Source organism: Lactuca virosa, chromosome 8 (assembly GCF_052849685.1).
Source record: "Lactuca virosa cultivar CGN04683 chromosome 8, Lactuca_virosa_CGN04683_v6, whole genome shotgun sequence".
Taxonomy (NCBI): Eukaryota; Viridiplantae; Streptophyta; class Magnoliopsida; order Asterales; family Asteraceae; genus Lactuca; species Lactuca virosa.
This window is the reverse complement of record NC_136433.1, coordinates 380,229,398-380,253,635: the sequence shown is the minus strand read 5'-3', so window position 1 is coordinate 380,253,635 and position 24,238 is coordinate 380,229,398. Positions and strand designations below refer to the sequence as shown.

The window sequence follows — 24,238 nt, the reverse complement described above, 5'->3', positions numbered from 1 at the left end:
AGAATATTTGAAGGTAGGCGAATGACGATTCACCAATTTCCACCATGAAAAACGAAATAATTTACTAGGTTTTAATTGGATTTGAAACTCCTAGATCTTTTGAGATTCATTGAACGTTTCAATGGCATGTTTCAATCTCGATTGTGCCCTCTCAAATTTTGTGATTGGGATGCCGAGGATCACAAAACAAGGTGTGAATAACCATGCAAATATACTTGGTACCCTTAATATTTACCACTCAATCGATGTGCCGGTTAACCACACGCGCTCCACCGATACTATGATAAACATTAAGTTACCCTTTGCCTACCTTGTTAAATCCAGGTTAGTGTGCTGGTTAACCACACGCGCTCCACTAACGACTTAAGCAAAGTGCAAAGTGTAATTTCATAGGTTAGCACCAAATTCACATTTTCGTAAGTAACTAAGATTGGGAATTTATAAAAGGTTTAGTTACTTAGTATTTATCATTAATACTTTTAATGAAGGGAGAATTATAGTCCTTGTCCTACCCTTTCGGCTAACGACCCTCCACCAGTTAAGGAAGCGGTGGGTGAGAGTGGACACCCATTAAACTGCCGTTTTATAGGCAGTAACCTTATACCCCCTTATAGACCAACTTCGTGTATGAGGCCTACTAACGGTAAGACTGACTTGATCTTATATATATATATATATATATATATATATATATATATATATATATATATAATTAACTTATAACACTATAAAGTATCAGGGTTGAATTTTAACTTTTAAAACTATAGGGTTTGCAATTAAAGTGTGTGTGAAACTTTACAAATTCCAAAATTTGATGGCAAGTTTTGAACTATTCAAAAACATTTCAATTCCATAACTTATGTGTTTAAAGTAGTTTTAATGAAAAACTCTTCAAGTTCCATAACTTGAGGACAAGTTATGGAAGAATTTAAAACATTTAAAAAATGAGACTCTCCATTTTTCATAACTTATGGAAATCTTATGAGTTTTAATAATCATAAATGTGACTTTTCATATAACTTGAGGACAAGTTACAAAAACACATATTATGAACAACTTTTAGATTAATTTGGATTGAAAACATATTATCACATAACTTTTCTATTAATCTAAATCAACTCATAAGAACAAGATAATTCAAATCAAACAATTTTCATGTAATTAGCCTAACCATTAAACTTTCGCCCAATGTACACCTTTGGTCCCTCCTTAAGGGTTTTGAGCATTCTAACACTCCTGTGGTGTACATGCAACCCTAAATACCTTGGATATATGTTTTCTCTATTATACATGCAAACTTGAACTTTCCAAGGTATTACCCTAACTAGCATACAATCTTTGATACTTGGGTAATATAAACAAGTTATAAGACATGCCTTTTGATCAAGCTTGAAGTCTTGATCTTTAAGAGCTTAGCCCCACTAGTGTGGAAGCGTCAAGTGGAATCATAAATCACCAAAACCACCTTGGAAAAACTTGAGAGAATAGTAAGCACACTAGAAATTGCCCACTCTTGTGTCCTCACACACTAGTGCAATTTCTTGTGCCAAAGACCTCTTTATATAGTATGGAAGATTAGGGTTTCATCCATGTAAACCCTAATACCCATGCCCTTTCATTTCCATAGGATCCATGGGTTAAAAACTCCATGGACTATCCATGCAAGCTTAGCCCAACCTAAATGAACTTGGCCCATACTATATATATAAGAGTCCATATTTAATTAGTTCCTTTTGATCACTAAATTAATTATTGATCAATACTAATTAAATAATATGATTCCATATTAATATATTAGAACTTATAATATATTAACATATTATTCTCAAAAGACTATCCATGTAAATTGTTCCGGTGAAGTGCAACCCAAATGGACCATGCCAAATCGGGTCAAGTACATACCAATTATAGTTATGGGCTTAGACACTAATCCAACACCTCCTTCCTAATATCTTTTCAAATTAATTCAATATTTTACCCTTTAAACCCCATCTTCTGAAATCCTTACAAATAAGGTCCGGAATTTACCAATCAGCCCATAAGCTTCCAAAATCTCTTTAATTGAGTCCCAATAATTCACCAATTAATCCCTTCCTTCAAAAATATTTATGAAACTAACCCGAAACTTACATTTTAACCCCCGAGTTCTAAAAATCTTTACAAAATAAATCCCGGATACTCCATTTTATAACATTTGGCTCCTAGAACCAACATCTCACTGAACCTTATGAATTTTAGGGCTACTACTCTTCCATAAATTTTATCTATTTATCTATACAATAAACAGGGTGTTACAACTCTCCCCCACTTAAATTAGATTTCGCCCTCGAAATCATTCCTTACCATTTGTTACACGCCCAACCATTCTAGTGACATGGTCACCATCCTGGGCACACCCTAACCTTCCCGGGGTAGCCGTGACCAATCTTCACAAAGCCCTAAAATCCGCGGATGAACGAATTCCTCGCAGCAAGGTAACATCTACTCGATATGAAGTCCGCTGTCTTGAGATAGTCTGATTCCCTGACACACCACTCATACTGAATCATATCGTTGAATTCAGTCCACTTCGTCCTTTAACTGACTACTCAACTTCCGATAACTCGAGGTTCCCACTATAAATCTGGATCACAAGCCCAATTACCTCTGCAGGTCACTTATACTCGGCTAAGGCTCAGATAATTCCGTTGCAATTGACTTAGCATAACCCAAGCAATTCGTTATTCCGTCCATACTTGCAACCCAAAACACAAATACTAATACTGCCAATTGCTGAATTATCCGATCATTGAACTGCCTGAAGCAGTATGCTGTCACACGGCTACTTACCAAAATCCACCGAGACCTTCCTGGTCTCAATTCATCTGTCAGTCATCTGAATTATCAGGTTCCAGCCCAGTCGTCGAGCTAAAAGGACTCCCACTTAGTCGCCTCACACGACTACCGAATCAAATCCTTCTCTTGAACTAGTTGCCACTAGTTATCATGCCACTGAGGCTCTAATAACCTTCTGATCTAACTGGTCAGGTCCATGCGTCGAATCCTGTCATCATCCATTCCAAGACTAAAAGTGATTGCTACCTGACCAATGGTAGCCTTATCTCACACGTCCTTAAGCAGTCCATTGCTTCCCTGATCCCATAACTGTAGTGGCGCTCCTACATTCTTATCACTGGCTCAACCAGATCTAATCCATCTGGGTAATTCCGAAATCCAATGCGTGGATCTCCATATCCTCACTGCTGCACCCGGACCGGTGGGTACCACTGTTCCTTGCGCGTTTCAACAAAACGCTCATTCCATCTATCAACCTAGTGAATGCTACGGCTACACCCGCAGTCTCACGACACTCTATCACTTATCTGACTGCTAGTGAATGCTACGGCTACCCCCGCAGTCTTACAACACTTCCCAGGCTAACTGACCACTAGTGAATGCTACAGCTACCCCCGTAGTCTTACAACACTTTCCAAACCGGGTCGAACACGCACTCGACCTAACACCCAACCGAACTCGAGTCCTAACTGAATCTCTAACCTAGTTCCCAAAACCTGCTATCTGATGCCAAGGAAAAGCATGAACCAAATGTTGGAACGTTTTCTAAACTCCCGACTCACCGAATACCCAACACAGACGGCCACTCAACCATCTTCATCTCCGACGGGGATGCGAAACTCATCCTAGTTTCATACCTATTGCTGCTCCTGAATACTTGACCAGTTCTCCCCCACTTAGCTTCAGCTAAGTCTTCATGGCACGTGAGAGTTGAAGGGTTCCCAATCCTTCTTACTTTCTAATAGCCCACTGCCAACAACCCATGCTTACCAATGTTGGCGATCAATTACCAGATAAACCCTAAGTTCGCCCATCCGCAGAATCTTGAATAGTACTCTTGAAATCTAGTCCAGCTTGGTTTCCTCAATCCACCTCCATTGCTAACAATTGGAGACCTTAATCATCACCCTAGCTAACGAATTCTCATTCCTACTTCAAATCTTCCAGCACTACTAAACTTTGACCGAACACAACCCATGCGGAAGTACATTCTCTTGAACATCCCATGTCCGAACACTTATAGATCTAACACCCGCTACTGACACTACCATCTTCATGCTACCAATCCTTTCTTAGCAACGGTAGTGCTTGAACTCAAAGTTCATCCCTAGACAATTGTCGACCATACCTGAACCATGATAGAACCACTGAACGCTGACTTCACTGGAGAACTATCGCTCTAACCCTGACCGAGTATCCTCAAAATAATACTCCTGCACAGATCTCGACAAAGATCCGGGATGATAACGGTACACGCGGAACCCACTCCGCAAGATGCGTCCCTCTGTGGGTTCATCAAGGAATTTTTGGCTTGCAGGATGGTATATATGATCCTTGATAACCCAAACACTGGCAGAAAACCGACCCGAGACCTGACTTATCCAAACTCACTCACATTTCCAAAGCGATACGTATTCCCAACATCCTCCTAATAGCAGTAGAAGATGACATACCCGCAACATCTGGAGGAATAATTATCACCTTCAACTGTCATGATCAACCCTACCACACCTATAGTAACCTAAACCCTTGGAGTGACAAACTCCGTCGTGCACTTTCTCGTACGTGTTGCACTGTTTCCGGCCCTGCTGGCCTTTTACCCAATGATCAGAAGTCATGGGTCTCTTCTCGGGTCCCTCCACTATACGCACCTGGCACGACCCTCTCTTCCCAGGGTGCTCCAAATTGATCTCGCATCTACAAGCCCTTGGAAATCATATCCTTCAGGGTTTGACACCCTGTCACGCTCACTAGCTCACTTGCCAATGGCTGAGCTGCAACAGCTGGAACATCCTTTGTCCCTAACCGGGTCACAAAATCCTTCTCGAAGCGTCTCAGATTCTCTAAGACTCTCATCGATTCGAGTATGGATCATGTGCTTTCAGTAGTACGGGCCCAATACTACCTTCCACACCTATCCATACTTTCCTTAGCAATCCTCCTGAATCCTGCAAGTCACTTCCTCAAACTGATGCACCCAATATCCGCTAAACAGCAGCACGATACTCACCAGAGCAACTCCTAGGCTCCCCCTAGGTTCCCAACCTCACCGAACCGTCCCACTAACTCACTAGAGCATATCCTAGGCTTTCCTAGGTTCCCAACCTCGCCCTGCCATTAGCTGCTGAAGAACTCCCCATGATGCCAGCCATCTACCTCCTGGATATCATCATATCCACTTAGTAGCTGACTCCCATTACTCAAGAGTTCCACAAAGCACAAATAAAGCAACATTCGTACAGTAGCATTCCGATCCAAAGAACTATCATAGAACATTCCGCCCACATGTCGCGACTCACGCAGTCCACATCCATCCATCCTCACTGTCGGCTGCCTTATGCATGCAAATTATACACAGAACAGGATCTAATAGACTTTCGAATAATAGACTCTACCCTGGGACCACAACCAAACAAGGAACAGGAAATAAGGCAAAATCGATTATTCTAAGGCTATAAGATCCTAACCGTATACAATTTTAAAAGCATACACATAGCAGTTACTAATACCAATAATCATTCTCATTCCAGTGTGGCATCCAGTATCTCCAAGGCTACAAGCATCACATATCAGGCCAAATCTATCGCTGACTACTCAGTACTAGCATGCAAGTTTACCAGCTCATATAACATATAAAGGCATCTCTTCTAGTCCTAACTAGCATGCGATTCACAGATTCATAATCAAATCATAACAGATAACATATGTGGGTATTCTGGGATACTTACTTGAGCTCGACTGATTACATGCACCACACCCTTTCTTTTCTTAGGAAACTTTTCCTTGGAAACATTTTTCCTTTAAAAACTTTACAGATCCTCAATTTGAGTTCAGACACACCCGAAGATATGTCCGAATCCTTCAAACCAAGGCTCTAATACCAACTTGTAACGACCCAAAAATCAAGGGTTAAAATTTCATTTTTAATATAGTCAAAACATAGATATCATTTATTCCAAACATCCAAACATCGCTAATTAAAACATTTATCAGAGTTCATCCCAAAATCATTCAATACGGAAAACATAGGTGTGTGCACTGCGATCAATCCGAGCCCTTCTTTTCCAAATCGATGATACCTGAAACCAATAAACAAAACTGTAAGCACGAAGCTTAGTGAGTTCCCCATAACATACCCCACACAGTCCACATAATAACATAATCCATATTAGCTATAAAAGCTACATAAACCATATCAATCACATATCCATACATATCAACATATACGAATGACGTGGGCTCGTCCCCAGGGTCTTACTGGGCTCTCCCATGGTCTTTAATAGGAAAGCCATGGGCTCTCCACATGTTCTTACATCCAGGTGCCATGGGCTCTACGATGGTCTTCCATACAAACATACCACATATACCACTAGCATACTATCTATATATGCATACCAAACATATCAGTAGCGAATCCACAATAAACACTACTACATAATGGGAAAGCCATGGGCTCTCCACATGGTCTTACATCCAGGTGCCATGGGCTCTCCCATGGTCTTCCATACAAACATACCACATATACCACTAACATACTTCCTAGATCATACCAACTAACAATCACATAATACAATCTCAGCTAGGATACTACATATCGTAAAATGGGCCGGCCTTGGTGCCTTAGAACCATTGGTATGGTGAGGAGACTCACTTGACACTGCTGAAGTCCCGCGGATGCAATCCCAGCTGCTGGTTGATAGATTCCTGAACTGCCAACATCAAACAATACCCAATTAATGTTTGGGTCCCAACACATAAACATAAGTTCTTGAAGTAACAGGCTACATTACCCCATCTTGGCTTGATTCAAGCCCAAGGCCCAAAAGTCAAACTAGGAATCAAAGCCCAACATATGGCCCAATTTTCAAAATTGGGCCCAAAACAATATCATATAATCATTAAGGCCCAAACTATGGCCCATCCATGGCCCAATTTTCCAAATTGGGCCCAAACCCTCATATGGGCCTTACCTGAGCCCATCAACATATTCTAGTCCATATGATTATTCTTGGATGGCCCATTAATAATCCAATTATCAAGGCCCAATAGGAAGGCCCAAGTGAAAATTATGGTTTTCACATAAAATGATGATTAGGGTTAAGATTTCCTATTTAACCCATTAAGGACTTAATCCATTAAGTCCCACATGGCCTTAGGTTAATTTGCAATGATTATTACTTAATATTTTAAGTTCATTAAATAATTCTGATGCGGTCCCGATAAGTCCCAAATCCAAATATCCAATATTAGGGTTTTCTAAACCTTAATTAGGGTTTTCCAACCCATTCGTAGCCCAATAGGCCCAAAACCAAGTCCTTAAGCCCATTAGGGTTTTGCTAGTGGGGCAACGCCCACTACCATCTCGGGTAGTGGCGGTCAATGGCGGCTGACGGCGGCAGCCACCACCCTAGTGGTGGCCGACGGTGGTACACGGTGGCAGAAAATCTATAACCGGCAGCAACCACCATGGTTGGCTGACATGGTGGTGCTCTTGCTTTCTGGCGACACAACATCCCCAAACACACATACATTATCATAACAACCGGAAACAGCAATAACACATGAACACACACCCATAAATACACCCACAACCACCTCTCACGGTGGCTAGTGGCGGCGGAATAAGGCAGAAACGGCAGCCACGGCGGCGTAGCGACAGTAGATAGCGGCGGCAACGAGATAGCGACCACACACACGCCTCTTTAGAGATCCGAAGGTAGCCACCCACCTGGTGGTGTTCATCGAAAGGCAGCGGCGGCACTAGCGGCCATAGCAATGGCTGTTGGTGATTGACAGTAGCAATTGAAGCCTAGAGCCCGGCGGCACCCATGTCTTCGATGGAGACGAGCAGCGGTGACGCCAATGGGGCTGAGACGCAACACCTGACGAAGAGACGTCGTGAAAGAAGGAGGATGGCGGCCACAACATCCCCGATTTCCAGTCGATACCGCTTCATTTGACCGTCCTTGGTGGTTCTTCTTCGGTTACGCGCGTCGCCCGGCAGTGGCGATGGAGTTCCGATGGCGAAGAGGCAGGTGGCGCGGCGGCGGCGGCTGGAGAAGGGGAGCAGTGAAGGTGGCGGCTGATGGTTTGCTCTAGGGTTAGGGTTAGCATGGTGAAGCCAAGTGACGGGTTTAATACCTGATCATATAAAACTTTCGCCCAATGTACACCTTTGGTCCCTTCTTCCCAATCTCTTTTCAAATTAAGTCAATATTTTACCCTTTAAACCCCATCTTCTGAAATCCTTACAAATAAGGTCCGAAATTTACCAATCAGCCCCTAAGCTTCCAAAATCTCTTCAATTGAGTCCCAATAATTCACCAATTAATCCCTGCCTTCATAAATATTTACGAAACTAAACCGAAACTTACATTTTAACCCCCGACTTCTAAAAATCTTTACAAAATAAATCCCGGATACTCCAATTTATAACATTTGGCTCCCAGAACCAACATCTCACTTAACATTATGAATTTTAGAGCTACTACTCTTTCATAAATTTTATCTATTTATCTATAAAATAAACATGGTGTTACAAATAGAACACATCAGCTTATAACACATAAAAATGTGTAATTAGTGAGTAATTGAATCAACTTTCATTTGACAATTACAAAAATCTCAAAAAAACTTAATAATGCCAAGGGCAAAACTATCCAATTCACGGCACGTATATGTTACTGATCTGAATTCAAGCCACAGTCAAACCGGTAGCAACTCAAAGAAAATTTCACCATTGGGAGATCCAAAACGTTTGCATCCATCAACATTGATCACACATTTAGATATTGTGTACAATGTGTGTGAAAATAAAATAGACAATAAGAAAATGTCACAACCATTTTAGTTTCTCTGTAAAACTGAAAATATAGTAGATAATTTACCACTTGGAGACATGAGTATCGTTTTCTTAAAACAGAAAAATGAGCTAAAACAATTCATACCAAATCGCATCATTAGAAATGCAGCAAAAAAGCAAAAATAAAAAAAAAAACAAAAACACAATCTATTTATGGATTTTCAAATTCAACTATATGATAAAATAATATGACAATAACCTTGAAAAGATGCAATAATCAGCAAGTTGAGACTTTAGGTACATGCAACACACAACGTTCACATCAAACCAAAGAAAAATCAATTCAAATTTTGACAAACAATCAAAAGCATCAAAATTAATAACAAAAAGATGATATTAACGACAAATTACTCAAAACATTTGATTTGAATCCTTTGTGAAGAAATCATGGATGCTGCTTAAAAAAGCCAAATCAAGCACCAAGTCAAGGAAAGCACATCTATGCATTTCAAGAAACAATTTTGAAATTACAAATTTGCCTTGAACACAAACAAAATTGAGCCTAACTATGTGTCCCCTACAGAAACGAATACTCGTCGTTGTCATGAACAAAAAACAAATTTATGGAGAGAGATCGAGAGAGAGAGAGGGATAGAGAGAGAGAGAGAGATGGATGAAGGAATTGCCATTATAAACAGGGTTGCATCTCCTGATTCTGTTTCCTTTCACCAACATCATGAAGCATCCCCTTGATTCTCTCATGTTAATGAAATAAATCATAATAAAACATCAATAATCATAACCAAAATTTAAGATCAAATATCAAAAGGGCAAAGATACATCAACCTGGAACTAGTTTATGATATATAAATATTAGAAAAAGTCAGCATTTTAGTTGAACTCCCACCAAACCCTAATTTCTTTTCCGTAAATCTATGAAATCGTAGAATTATTCATTAAGTTGTATATGTTGTCACGGGACAAATCTAATATGTAACTCCAATACTCCATATCCCATATAATTTATGTAGCATTCCATTTAAAATAAAATAATTTAAATAAGTAAATAAATAAAATAAATAAATAATAAACCCTAAAACCCCCAGATGTATTTTTATATTTTTATTTTAGCCCTAAGTCGTATTAAATTAGCGGGATGTACACCTTGGGGTGTTAAAAGTTATATTCTCTGGATATTGAGGGTTAAATCGTAACATATGGACTTGAAATGTAAAGGATATCGTAGAGATGGGGCTGTAGTGTAAATATTGGACCTTATCTGAATTAATTTGTCGAGGCAGGGACCAAACTAGTAAAAATGTATCCAAGTTTTATTTAAACACGGTACTTGAACCCGATTCCCTTCCCCTCCCGTTTTTAAAGGACATGCAACCCTAAGCATAACCTGATCCAACCGCCACCCTTATCTCTCCACATCATCAGTCGCGGCCACCTCAATTATCACCGTCATGAACCACCGAAGCAATAACCCCCTTGCTCTCGCTTCCGACGAAGAAGAAAACCGCTGGCTAATGTCGTTGTAGTGGGAAGTCAAAGACCGAAATCTTGTGGATGTGGTTGCTGTTCTCGGTGGCGGACACAACCACTGTCTCTCCGCCAAAATTATTCCCTTTTCCCCTCTCACCGTCTTCACTCTTCTGTTGCCTCACCACATTCCGTCGCCGCCGCCGCTCTGAGCGGCTTCCCCTTTGCTGTGTTCTCCGGTTACCACCCGCCACCACGAGGGTGGCTGAGTTTAGGTGTGTAGTCCGGTGTTCGAGCTCATGTTTCACACACACACACACACACACACACACACACATATATATATATATATATATATATATATATATATATATATATATATATATATATATATATATATATGTGTGTGTGTGTGTGTGTGTGTGTGTGTGTGTGTGTCTGTTGCTGCTGGAAGTCGTGAAGTTGGTGTGTGTGCATTTTGGTTGGCCGAAAATCGAAAAGCACCACCGAGGCAGCCAACCATTGTGGCTTCCGCCCACTGCCACCACCAGCCACCGTATGTGGGTGGTTGTGTGAGTAATATCATGTGTGTTCAGGTTTTAAAGATGAGATGTTGTATGAACATTCTTGGTAGGTAAAATCAAAGAAAACCCACCACCACCACCACCACTGTGAGGTGATGGCTGTCACCTCCTGCCGCTGTCTGCCACCCCTTTTGGTGGTTGTATTGGGTATTTTCTTATTCTTTTTGGTGCTAGTGTGTGTGTGTAGGATCTTTTATGTGTGATTGGATTGTTGGATTTATCACTTGAAAACTGCTACCGCCGCCGTGTGTGGGTGGCTGCCGCCTCGGACCGCTGCCAACCACCACTGCCCGAGGTGGCAGTGGGTGGTGCCCGACTTATTAAACATTAAACTACCTAAGCATTTAACTTTAGTCCGAGTAGCAGGAGTTTGGGTTTTGAAACCCTAATTAGGGTTTAGAAAACCCTAATGTCAAGAAAACCCTACTTTTGGAGTTTAGTCGGGACTCGTGTTAAAACTGTTAATTGAGCATTAAATAATACTTGATACTGCCCTACAAGTAACTTAATGCAGCATTGGTCTTAATGAATTAAGTCCTTAAGGGGTTTAGTGTGGAACACTAACCGTAATTATCTTTTATATGGAAACCCTGAATCTGGGAGCTCTATTTTGGACAATGATCGGGCGTATATTTGGACTATTGATTGGATTATTATTACACCCGAGAATGACTAAGTCAAACATTATCAGTCTTAACCTTAGGTGACAAAATCCTTAATGTGTTAAGTGTTCTTACTTAACCCTAATCGTCATTTCTTGTGAGGTAGTCACTGTTTCAAGTGACTATAACCTTTGTTCAGGTATTGACTCGAGTATCATCCTGTAGGTGATTGGAAGTGAGTTGAAGCTGGTAGAGTTCTTAATTGTTGTTGAGGTTACCTATGCGCATATCGAGGTGAGTTTCGTTTTACTGTACCCGTGGATTGTTGAAGTTACCTGTCCAGATGACTATCTCACCTCTAAGTATATATGACCATGCATCCCTTGGATTGTTGATATTTAGTATGCTGCATTGTTGAAGTGATTTTTTAGATTTGTGTTCTGGTATCTAGTATGCTACTATGCTGTAGTAATCTGTTAGATCTGTGTTATGTTATTGAGTATGTTGCTATGTTGTAGTGATCTGTTAGATCTGTCTCTTGGTATTGAGTATGTTGCTTTACTATAATAATTTGTAGAAGTGTATGTTAGCTGTGCTTGCTGGTTGTCATCTATGGAGTGTCCTTAGGGACTGTCTATGGTCATATATGATACACAACTAGAAAACAAGCCTTTAAGGACACACAATTTATGACACACACTGATTTTTGATACGCAAAAGTGGGTATCGTAAAAAAACACCATCTCTGTTAAAATTTAAAGGATTTAGGTCACGCATTTTTCTGTGACCTAGAATTAGGTGTCGTGTTATAATTTTTAAGGTAAACGCGCGCCTTCTTTATTAGCAACGAGCGGGAGATGGAAATCCTAACAATTAGAAATGCCATCCTTCCTTTTTCTCCCTCATTTTTGTTTCCCTCTTTTCTCTTAAGCCCTCAGAATGATTATTTACGCCGCCTCCCTCAAACATCATCAGTGACTCCACCAACATCACCCCTCACTTAAGTTTCTAAACCCACGATCGGTTGATTTTCTTCCGACTTCCATCTCCTCCGCATTCACGGCCGTCTATACAACTGAATCTCCATAAAACCCTTAAATTCTTTATAAATGAAAGATGAAGTAGTCATCGATTCTTAATCCATCGAAGCAGAAATCAGTTTCTTGGATCTTCGTTTTGGCGCAGAACATCTCAAAATCGGTTTTTGGGATCTTGCTCATCCTCTGGTTTCGTTCTCTTCAATTTGTGGTATGTAACTTTTGGTACTCCCTCTTCCCCACCATCTCGTAAATCTCTCACACACTATCTCAAGATATCCATCGGTTTTATTGCATTGTGCTTTAAAAACCCTTCTCCCGTACTCCCTCTTACACGTAATGCCCTAAACACTTCTGACATGCTTCTTGAAGAAAGTTGTCGTTATCACTATGAGAACCATGGTCGTCACCCCTACCACCACCATTTACGCGGATGGTCTAGTGAGTCTAGATACGGAGTCATCAGAGCAAGAAACTAAGCCTGATTCCTTCAAATGTTATTGAACATGATATGTTCGTACCAATCACGGGTATAAGTCTGATAATAAAGAAGTAGCCTAATAAGTAAGGTCTCTCTCTCTCTCTCTCTTAATGTTTTCGGTAAATAGATAGAAATTTGTTGGTCATAGTCAGATAAAAAGATTAAATCTTATTGTACATGAGTTTGTTGATGTGTGTTCTTTTATTCTTTCAGGTCCACATACTTCCACTCTTTTGAAATGCCCTGTCTCGCCGCACCCGTTGCAGGCTTGACTCACTCCTGTACCGGGAACCTGGGTGATGGGTTTGGGTTGTGTTCTGCAAAACCGGGCGGTATGGCCCTTACGGTCGCAGTTAGTGGAGTGCATTTCACGGCAGGGGTCGTTATGATGGAAGGAGCACTTGGTGCACTTGGGTAGGCTCCCTGCATATGGTTTGGCTGGTATTGGGGCAGCAGGAGTAGTGGCAGCATGGACAGCCACAATCTGTTGGTTCTTGGAAGAGGGTTGATTTGATCTGCCCTTCTTCCGCTCCCAACGCTTCCTTTTGTTGTCGGTCTCGTTGGTTGGTGTTGGGGCAGTAGTTGTGGTCGTTGTTGGGAAAGAAGGAACCTCATGATCGATGAGCCTTTGGGCCAATTCCTTGGCACTATCAAAGGTCGTATGGTGTGATGCTAGAACGTTCCCTCGATATGGGGGTACCAGACCCCAGATGTATCTTTCAATCTTTTTGTTTTCGGTGGGGACCATGTTAGGACATAGAGCCACCAGGTCGCAGAACCTGGCTGTATAAGCCACTATGTCGGAACCCTTCATTTTGAGGTTCCACAGTTCCTCCTCGAGCTTCTGAATTTCGCCCCTCGGGCAGTACTCCTTTGTGATAAGGTCCTTTAGTGTATCCCAGCCCATGGCGTTGGCTGTTACCAGTGAGAGTGATTTGACATGGCCATTCCACCACGTCAGGGCCCTTTCAGTGAAGGTGCAAGTAGTGAACTTAATCTTGCTTCCTTCGGGGCATGAGCACATCTCGAAGATTGCTTCTGTTCTCTCGATCCATTGGGACAATGCAATGATCCCTCCGGTTCCGTTGAAGTAGGCTAGTTTGCAGCTGATGAAATCTTTATAGGTACACTCTCTTGCACGCAGATGGATTTCACCATGGCTAGAGTTGGTGCCAGTCCCCGTTCCACTAACGCCACCAGAGTTTACTTGGGCCATGGCGGCGGTCACAGCTGCGGTCACAGCTGCCTGAAACATCACCACATAGAACTGCGAAGGGGGTGGTGGTGGTGGAGTTTGATTTGCAGGTCTGCCCCTGGTCGGACGAGGACGAGGCGGCATCTTTTACTGAAAGTTGATAGAGATGATGATAATAGTAAGAATCAATTGTAAGTATGATGAGAGTGTTTCATGGACTAAATCGCCATAGTCCAACTACCAGATAGAGTCATAACAATAGAGTAGGGAATCACAAAGGTAAAGACTTTCCCATAGATTAGATAACTGCCAATATTACTGGTATTAATGATGTAAAATGAGTTCGGGGAAAAATGACCTAACAGTAGGTCTTACATAAAACCATATAGAAAAATGTTGGCAGTTTAGAAGTCTAGTTGGAGTACTTTCAAAGTTAGGAATGTTTATAGACAGGTGGAACGGAGACACTGAAGAGTAAGGCTATTCCTTTAAGAAAAGAAAGGATGAGAATATAATCTCCTACTGGCGACGGGCACCCCCTTGGGCGAACCCTTAAGTCAGTCATGCTATCTACGCGAGAATGGGGAAAGAATAGTTAATAGACGTACTAATCTAAGATAATTATAAGATGATCGTTATTAGTTAATTTAGTACTTGCATAGTGCATGCTAATTACATGCAACCAAAGCAGGATAGACCTTCGAATAAGTGACCCTAACTCTAAATCCACAACCAAACAAGGAACATGAAATAAAGCAAAGATCACGGATTCTAAGTCTATAGTGCCTTAGTCATATGTAACCTTAGAGTATCCACTTAGCAACTATTGCTCTACTAGTAACGACCTTTTTAGTTCTCACGTACGTAATTTATCGTAACACAGAATACTCCTATAGTATTATGTTCTAATGTTCCCGTTGTAGTAGTGTTGGTAAGTTTTTAGACTTGTTGCAACACTACAATCATCCTTAGCCACATGCTAGTCACTCCTCAGAAAATATAGTTGATCAGGCTATATCCCCTTAGGTTTGACTATATGTCTCTAAGCCTAATTGTGATGTTCAACAATCATAATACTTTTGTTCTGTTCTAGTATGATACTGACCTTGGTATGAATAGATGTATATATACTTGGTTAAATATTTTATTATTTAAAAGTATAATTTCTTGGTCAGAGTGTTTTAATCCCGCTGTGTTTATAGTTTGTATATCTTTTATGGGTTGATATACTCGATTCACTATAAACAGTGCTTTGATACCAATCTGTCACACCCCAAAACCGGAACGGCGGAAACGTTCTGGGGTGGAGGACGTCATGTACAGTATCATAACAATGCATAATAGTAAAGACAAGCAACAACATCCATTGCATTAATATAATAATTGTAATACAAGCGTGTTCTGAATAGTTTGTAAGACGCCAAAATGTATAATCAAAATAAAGATGAGTCTTGTATTTGCTCCACCTTCTCAAAAGCTTCATCTGTACCTGTCTACTGATGACCTGAGAATACAAGTTATTTTGAAAGAGTTTATCAGCATAAAGCTGGTGAGTTCATAAGTATTTAGTGTCATTGCTTGTATAAAAATGTTTGTAACAACTTAATGTAGTAACTGATTTCAAATGTTTGTAAATAGTATACTCCCTAGAAAATCCTATATTTTCCAGTAAAAATGTAGTCTTCTACCAAGACCCGATTGTTTGTGTATTTGTTCCTTATGTAGTGTAAGAGTTTTTCCTCAGTGAAACTATCATTATAAAAATATAGTTTATTTAAACGTGTATGTGACAAAATCACAGTGTAATGAAATACAGACTCCAGGTAGTACTAAATGTACAGTACACCTCGGGGAGTCTAAAGTAGTAACATGTAGACTCCAGGTGGTATTAAATGAACAATACGCCTCGAAAAGTCTATTTTTGCCTTTAATTCTTAATTGGTTAATTAAAGGTTTGAATGTGAACTCGTATGTAACCATGCTGATCGACAGCTGAATAACGGATGACACTCCAGGTCATATATAGTGAGGTAACATTTTGTCACCCCTTGGCCTTTCGGCTGGGACTGTAGCTAGCAGTCGGGATGTGGGAGTGTATGTCCCGTATAGATCTATACACATAATGCCCGCTCTCCGTCCAGGTGACTCTGGTTACAAGGTGATAGCACAATAAAGTGTCGTATCGAGAAGTAGTATGTCACATTCTGTTTATAGTATTCAAATGTTTATGTAGTATGTCATAGTGTAGTAATGTTTTCTCTTTACTAGTGTATAGTATGTTCTCTTATATAGTGTATTGTATGTTCTCTTGTATAGTGGATACTATGTTCTCTTGTATAGTGTATAGTATGTTCTCTTGTATAGTGTATAGCGTGTATTGACTCTAACTGTACTGGCTCTTGAATGTGACGTTGTAATAGTAGTAGTAAAACCTTAACTATACCTATTATAGTTAAATAGTAATGTGGTAGGTGTGCCTTTGCTACACAAAGGTAATAAACTGAAGTGAAAGCTTTTATATCCAACACATATATACATGATATATAACTAAGATTTCAACGACATTCGGACAAATAACAGGATACCCTAAGTCCACAACCAAACAAGGAACAAGAAATAAGGTGAGCTATCAGTCCTAAGTCCTTCAAGTCTTACTTATATAAATATATTAGTGTAGATATGAGTTTCAAAACAATGCAAGTTTAAAAGAGTTTTGGAAACAGTTTTAGTATTTAAAAATTTAATAGAAGGTTTTAAAACGCTTGAAAACCATAATTTTGATAGTAACTTGAAAGTAGTAGTAAATCTTTATGTTTGTTCTAGTCATTAATCACATGTGATTAAAGCATTAACTAGAATATTTCAACTTGTATTCCCCTCCATAAAAGCATTTAAAATCATTTCAAAGGTTGATTAAGGGGTATGAACTCACCTATAGTGAGTGATTTGGATGGAAGTGTCGGATAAGATGCTAAGTGTCAAGTGAGGACTTGAACACACACACGGATCCTATTTAACATGTAATGATACATATATGTATCCAATTAGTCATTTAACAACACATTTATCAAGTAAAGACACCCTAATACAAGGATAACACTTTGATTCAAGTGCTAGGGGTACTAAAGGGTTGCATCTAAAGAGAGTATGGCCTCACATTGGAGTTTACTTCCCATTTGGTAATAATACATGAGTTTACGGTTTTTGGTCTTTTCCCCCATGAGTTTACGGCCGTAAACTCATGGTAATTTGTACCATTGTGTGTTTTCAGGTCTTATACCCCTCAAGGAAGTGATCTAGGTTTGTATCCAAGGCTTAGGAAGGGACTAGGTTTCAAAATGGCCCTTCATTGGAGTTTACGGTTTTTGGACCACTCCCTTGGACTTTACGGTCGTAAACCCATGAGTTTACGGCCGTAAACTCATGGTAACTCCTACCCTTTCGTGGTTAGGGGTCTTTAGCTCATTCATGCAAGGTTCTAGTCCAATATCCAAGTCCTAGAAGGTGTTGGTGGCACTTATACACCACTTGATGGTGTTTACGGTTCAAGGAGATGCCTTGACCGTAAACCCATGTGTTCTTGGGGGTTTTTGATGTTTGTCAAAGGTTTAACAAGTATTCTAAGTAAGTAACTAGTTAGGAGGAGTGTACTTACTTATAGGAAGTTTGTAAGAGTGTTTAAGGCCCAAAAACACTAATGTGTGTTCTTGGTGTTCTTGGTGTTTTGAAGAACACTTGAAGATTTATGAAAAAGACAAGATTTCATGGATGAAATCATGTATAACCAGTAGATGAAGTGTTATAACAACAAAACAAGAGAATAAACACTTACATTTTTGGAAGATTGGAAGGAATGTGTTATGATACTTGAGAGAAAAGTTGGGTGTTCTTGAGCTTGGAATTGTAAAGTGAGGAAGTGGGGAGTAAACTCATGCCTTAAGCATGAGTTCAAGGTCAAGAGAGGTTTACGGCCCAAACTCCCCAAGTTTGGCCGTAAACACCTTGTTATGGTGTTGAAGTGTTTATTTGTTACACATTTCCCCTAGAAGATACTTCCTTTTATTTGTCATTTTGACGAATTTTAAATAAAAACACCCAAACAGGCTTTAAACCGGCCAAAAATGTACTGAAATGAATTTGACTAATATTTGCAGTGCTTGACTGTAGAGTTTATACAAATGAAAATTTCGGGTTGTCACAAGTGATTTGGGTTCTTTGGACATACATGAATGTGGTTGTCTTTAGGTCGAATAAGTACAAGAAACAATTTTTTTATAGCATTATTGAGCATTCTTTTAGGTGGCTTTCTTTTCGTAACACTAAGGTTAGAATTAGTTGGATTGCTTGGATGAACAATCCACTCTTGCCGTAACTTTTGTTTCTTGTTGCTAGTTTCTTGCTAGCTTTGGTTTATTTACAAAATTTTGTTGCCGTCAAAAAAAGATTTACCTTTATGTTGCAGTTTTTGGTAGTCATTTACTAAATATTAACTGTCATTTGGTAGTTATTGTCCGTTATCTATGTATATATGTGTACTCGAAACCTAAAAATATTTGATGAGATTTCTCTATAAATATTGAATGTTAGTAAAAGTTTCTTTATCAAGAAAGTCTCCTCCAGAATTGATTGTTCTTTTTTTGCTTCTATAGTTTCATCATCTATATTCTTCCGTAGTAGGAACTTTGGCATCACAAATATCATGTGATAAACTTACAACATAAACATTTAAACTTTGGTTTTAAAACCACATTTCCTAAAACAAAAATAACAAAAGTACATTATTTTTATGTGTAATTTTTCATCCTCTTAAATGTATATTGTCTAAACTTTTGTAAATGATGCTATGTAGACGAAGTATTTGCAGGATAAAGATTATACACAGTGTAAGTGGTTAATAAAAAAATTTACATGTAGAGTAAATTAAATGAATCTTATACGAAAATTATAGACGAGTTTTCAAAAGATTTTTTGTTTTTACAAGCCTTACACCTTTGACATGTTTTTAATCAAGTCATTTTCACTAAAAACATTAGAAGCCTATCATTAAATATCTGAAAATTATCATTTAACCGTATTTGGTAATTTTATGATTTTTGTTGGCAAACCACCACACCATACCACATCCCGCCATCTTCATCTTTATCAGGCAGTTTATCATTCTTTGTGGTGACTGGAATTTTTTTGGAGAAAGAGAGAGAGAGATAGAGAGATAGAGAGAGAGAGAGATAGAGAGATAGAGAGAGAGAGAGAGAGATTTTCCTTTCTATAACTTCTCGTTTTTTTTTCTATTTTTTTTCTATTTTTAACAGATTTTGAAAGAGAAATATCATATTGCTAAATCTCGTTGAAAATAGGGTTGGTTTGATAACCAAAGATATGCATAGATATCTTGACACCCTCGTAAAGTTAACTTTCCATAATTGTTATTCAGACCTATGATGGGTATCACAAAATCCAATATAAGATAATTTTCGGGCGCGTTCTGATTTAGACACAAATTTCGTTCGTTTTTAACTTGAATTCAAGGTGCATGATACACTTGATTTATGACATGTTTGTGAACATTTATGAATAGATTCTACGTAGATATGTATGGATACAAACCCTAAAGTAACGAGTAGTACATTAAATTTTTTGTTTATAAAATATGTCGAATGAATTTGTTCTAACGGCATCTTAATGTGATAGTTCTGCATGTTTTCTTTACCATCAATGTTGAGAGTTCGACCCATCACTCCTCTTTAAGCTTATGCCTTTTTTTTTGTCTGTGTTTATCCTTCCTTCCATATCTTTGTATTTTTTCACTCCAATTTTTTTGTTGCCTTTATCCTTTCTTCCTCACCGTCATCTCTAATGATATAGATTAAAGACCGAAACTTTCTGCAAAAAGCGTTACATAAATGATCTACATTTTGATTCGTGATCTTGTCACATCGACAAATTTTCTTCAAAGAGCGGATTCTTCTTAATCTCAATTAAATTGATTTGTTGAAGCTATGATTTCAATAGCCAAGTCGTTTTCGATTGACCCTAATCAATGACTCATCAACCACATAATACATTTCCATCACAACATCAACTTAATACCCCTAGACATTTTAAAGTTCAGAGGAGAGTATCTACACCGGTGATCGTACACATCAACACATTTTACTTCAGTTCTTGGAAGGTGGGCTAGTGAATCTTGATGAAACTCCACAATTTCTAATGTTTTTTAAGTGTGAAATTCATAGTTTTTGATTGTTTTCTTGCAATCTTTTCTTCACATTAAATCTCTAACACTCAAATGCTAAATTTTGTTTTGCAGAAAATAGGAACTGGTGTGATCGCTTGACAGGTGGGGAGGCTGCGTTCGTTTCCTGTGATTTCTTGGTTTAGGGGGTTTTCGGAATTAGTTTCTTCTGGCTTGATTGTTAATTAGGGTTGCAGGTGTCGATAAGTTTTAATTTTTTTGTAAAAAGTTTGATCTTTTTACAGGTATGGAGAAGTCTGTCGATGACGTCAGCAAGAGCTGTGAACTTAAGCAGGCGGATTGCGTAGCTGAACTGTAAGCCTTGCGTTTGGATTAGAATTTAGTTTCTTACATATATTATATGGAGAAATGTTCGATTATCATCTTTCTTTCAGGTGTTTTTTTTGCTGTGAATTTTGTTAGAAATGAAAGTTGGCTTTCTTTCCTAGTCACCGCTTTGCGATCAATGTCTAGGATTCTTGAGTTTTTTTGTTAAGTTTCGCTGTTTCATTGTTGAGATTTTTGTTGGATTATTCGGAACATTTGATCTATATCAATGATCAGGTTTGAGATAACACCATAAATCCTATGCATTTATCTTCTTTATATCGATTTATATTTTTAAAGGCAGAACTATTTCTTAGTGCTTAAGTTTTTTATTATTATTCTTGATTTTATAGTGTACTAGTTTGTGTTGCTTATGTTCAAAGTTTCGATTTATGCATTTATTCTTTGTGCAATGAAGCCCTGGGCAACCCCAAATGGATGAAGGCCCCAAATTGACAGCTTTGGATGCTAAATGATACATCAAAGTGGTAGAATCCAGGCTGGCAAGAGAGAAATATGTCGAGTTTCATGGTATCTTGCAAGAATTCAGGGAACACAGGTTTGTGAGGATTTGTAGTTCTTCTAATTTCATATGTTGTTGATTTGTGATAACTTATAGTTGATCTACTACATTCATTATCTCCTTTTAGCATTGACGTCCCGGGTGTCAAAATGAAGTTGATGAAACTGTTCAACGGAGATACAGAACTACTTTTGGGTCTGAATATATTTCTTCCAAAAGATTCACAAATCATCTTGACACAAGAAGATGAACCTAATGATCAAGTCATGCAACTTGTACAGCATATTAAGGTGATACCATCACACCATTTTCGAAACATCAACTCGAGTCTCCCATTTGTTAAATTTATTAATGTAATTGTTATTTGCTTGCAGATGGGACTTCAAGATGAAAACCATCTTTATATATCTTTTCTATCTATTTTAAATTTGTATAGAATGGGGAAATTATCAGCCAATAAGGTCCATAAGAAGGTAAGTCATTGAAGACTTGTGTATTTGTGTTTGTATTAATGGTATTATTTCATATACAAGGAATTACTATCTTGTTCAGGTTGCTGATCTTTTTCAAGACCATCAAGACCTAATTACTGAGTTTACCAACTTTTTACCTCAATGCCATCAAAACTCCATTGGGAACCATAACACTCGCAATGAACACTCGGGCTCATCAACCAAAAAGAGACGTCTTCGGTCTAAAGAGGTGATACTCTGCCTATTTTTAATTTCAAAACTTTATTCATCAAGCTAACATTAGGTGTCCTTACACTTACCAAATAATCATTAGTGACAACTTTCCAGTTTAACATCAAGATTTCACAGCAATGACCATTTGGATCATTATATATTATATGAATAAGCATGTATTTATTGCTAGGAAACTATGGCCTCTCATGCTGATGATGTTGAGAGTGGTGGTCAGCCTAATCCAAATCATGGAAAAGCACCTGCCAAATGTCATGAGAAAGGAAAAATGAAAAGGTCTACAACTGGTGGGAAACTTAAATTGGGCTCTAAGAGATCTACAACATCAATAAAAGACAAGAATAAGGCAAAACCATCTCAAGACCTTGACCTCTCTAATAGTGAAAGCTATAATCCAAGTTATCAGCTTGTCCCAAGAGATGTAATAGCTTCTTGCATCGTTGACTTGTTATTCTTTATAAGATTTCCACTATACTTGGTTCTTATTGTCATTGATTGTTTGTGTAATATAGTGTCCTAAACGACCAAAGCAAATCAAAGAAAAATGATGGATAATCAATTCCTGAATGATCATTAGGTGTCTGTTATTTATGAAAAGGAGGGTCACTCTTTCAAACCATTGGTCAAAAACCAATATGAAAAAATCTTATTTCAACATGAAGACGACAGGTAGAATTTTATGATGTGTAATCTTTGAGTTTTATCTATGATCATTAGATGTCATAAAAATACTTCCTTCTTTGGAGGCATTACTAGACTATGTGATGGTTTCTTTACATATTATTAGTTGTTATAGAAAAGAAGAGTCGCATAAATAGTTGCGTTTAATGATAGTATTATTGGTAATTGTATGTCAAGTTTGAATTAGATATGGGTATAGAACGCATAACGCTTACGATTATACAAGCAGGAGAATTAATGAAGAGAATTTGTGATAAATCTATCAAGTTAAACGGTGTATTTCCTCTTGAAGATTACTTTACAAGTAAGATGTTTCAATAACAGAAAGCAATTATAGTTCATCCATTTTTTAATTTTTATCCATTTATTCACCACTTTCCTCTTGGATTCTCAGGTCAAGGTTTAAGGTGCATCAAAAATATTTATGGTGATTATGGGCTTGATATGGTGGACAAATTAAGGAAAAATGTGTCTTTTAGTCTGCCAGTAATATTAATCCGTATGAAGCAGAAACAATAGGAATGGATAATGTTCCGTTCAGAATTAAATAAGATGTCGCGACAAATTTTTGTTGAAAACCATCAATTGTCTCTAGACCATCATGGTTTCTATCTCAAGCAGCAGGATGAAAAGATCTTACGTTATACAGGTAAGCTGATACCCACCCTCATAGGGGAGTCTATGGTTTCCATTCATTTTGGCCTATTAGAAAAGGCAGGATCATGAATTCCCCTCTCATCTTCATTGAAAAAAAACTCTAGAAAGCTTGTCTAGCCGAGTCGCATTAGATATTGCCCCATGTAACAAATGCAACCTTACTTACAACGAATCATTATTTATGTTTTTCTCTTTTTATATTGTAGTTTTATTGGCGGAAATCAATAAAATTAGTGAAGCCAAGTCGAAAGAGGACAATATTCATCAACTTCCACATGTAGACTTCATGTACTCCGATATGCATATTCATGGAGACCTCTTTAAGCTCATAAAAGTTTACGGTTCTGGAAAATTTTCCTCCAAACAAGTTGAAGCTGTTATGAAAATCTGGACCTATTTGGTGGAACCTTTGTTTGGTTTTGTTCAAACGACAGAAACAAGCAACAACAATTATCAAGAGTTTGTGACAAACGAGGTTGATTTATTTTCCCTTGTAGATCTTGAAAAAGGTGGTGTTGCAGCATGCATGGGTGATAGAATGAAAGCAGACAATACACCAAAGGATGTCAGCAAACAAAATTACCATAATAAACATCAGGTTTCTGGCAATAAAGCAGGTGCTAATAATTTACATGTGTTCTATGGAGATGACGTGTACTACATTTTCTTCAGACTTCATCATGTAATGATAATTTGCTATAAACTGAAGATTTCAATTTTTTTATCTATATATTCCATATTGTCTTATTTGATATTTCTCTTTAATGAACAAGAATTATACTCAAGACTCCAAGAAGCTAAACAATCTGCAAGTGAGAAATGGCAGGGGTTAAATGATACAACACCTAATGATACATATGTTATGTAAGCTTA

The 24,238-nt window shown here is 38.4% G+C and overlaps 1 protein-coding gene across 21 annotated transcripts in view; it reads left to right on the top strand.

Moving 5' to 3' along the window:
- Nucleotides 1-24,238, top strand: part of LOC145132150 (paired amphipathic helix protein Sin3-like 6) — a 35,310-nt gene that overhangs the window by 9,751 nt on the left and 1,321 nt on the right. For 6 of the 21 annotated variants that reach the window (XM_079066839.1, XM_079066840.1, XM_079066838.1 and 3 more), the window contains 13 exons: nucleotides 11,754-11,822; nucleotides 20,549-20,788; nucleotides 20,869-21,037; nucleotides 21,219-21,359; nucleotides 21,451-21,613; nucleotides 21,698-21,796; nucleotides 21,876-22,025; nucleotides 22,200-22,448; nucleotides 22,540-22,696; nucleotides 22,886-23,012; nucleotides 23,103-23,357; nucleotides 23,572-24,047; nucleotides 24,139-24,229. In XM_079066839.1, the coding sequence (XP_078922965.1) occupies nucleotides 21,473-21,613; nucleotides 21,698-21,796; nucleotides 21,876-22,025; nucleotides 22,200-22,448; nucleotides 22,540-22,575 (675 nt within the window). In that variant the 5' untranslated portion in view covers nucleotides 11,754-11,822; nucleotides 20,549-20,788; nucleotides 20,869-21,037; nucleotides 21,219-21,359; nucleotides 21,451-21,472 and the 3' untranslated portion in view covers nucleotides 22,576-22,696; nucleotides 22,886-23,012; nucleotides 23,103-23,357; nucleotides 23,572-24,047; nucleotides 24,139-24,229. Of the gene's footprint in view, nucleotides 1-11,727; nucleotides 11,823-19,058; nucleotides 20,411-20,548; nucleotides 21,038-21,218; nucleotides 21,360-21,450; nucleotides 21,614-21,697; nucleotides 21,797-21,875; nucleotides 22,026-22,199; nucleotides 22,449-22,539; nucleotides 22,697-22,885; nucleotides 23,013-23,102; nucleotides 23,358-23,571; nucleotides 24,048-24,138; nucleotides 24,230-24,238 lie in introns of those variants that run through there. The other 15 variants (XM_079066842.1, XM_079066830.1, XM_079066832.1 and 12 more) reach the window with 15 other exon arrangements.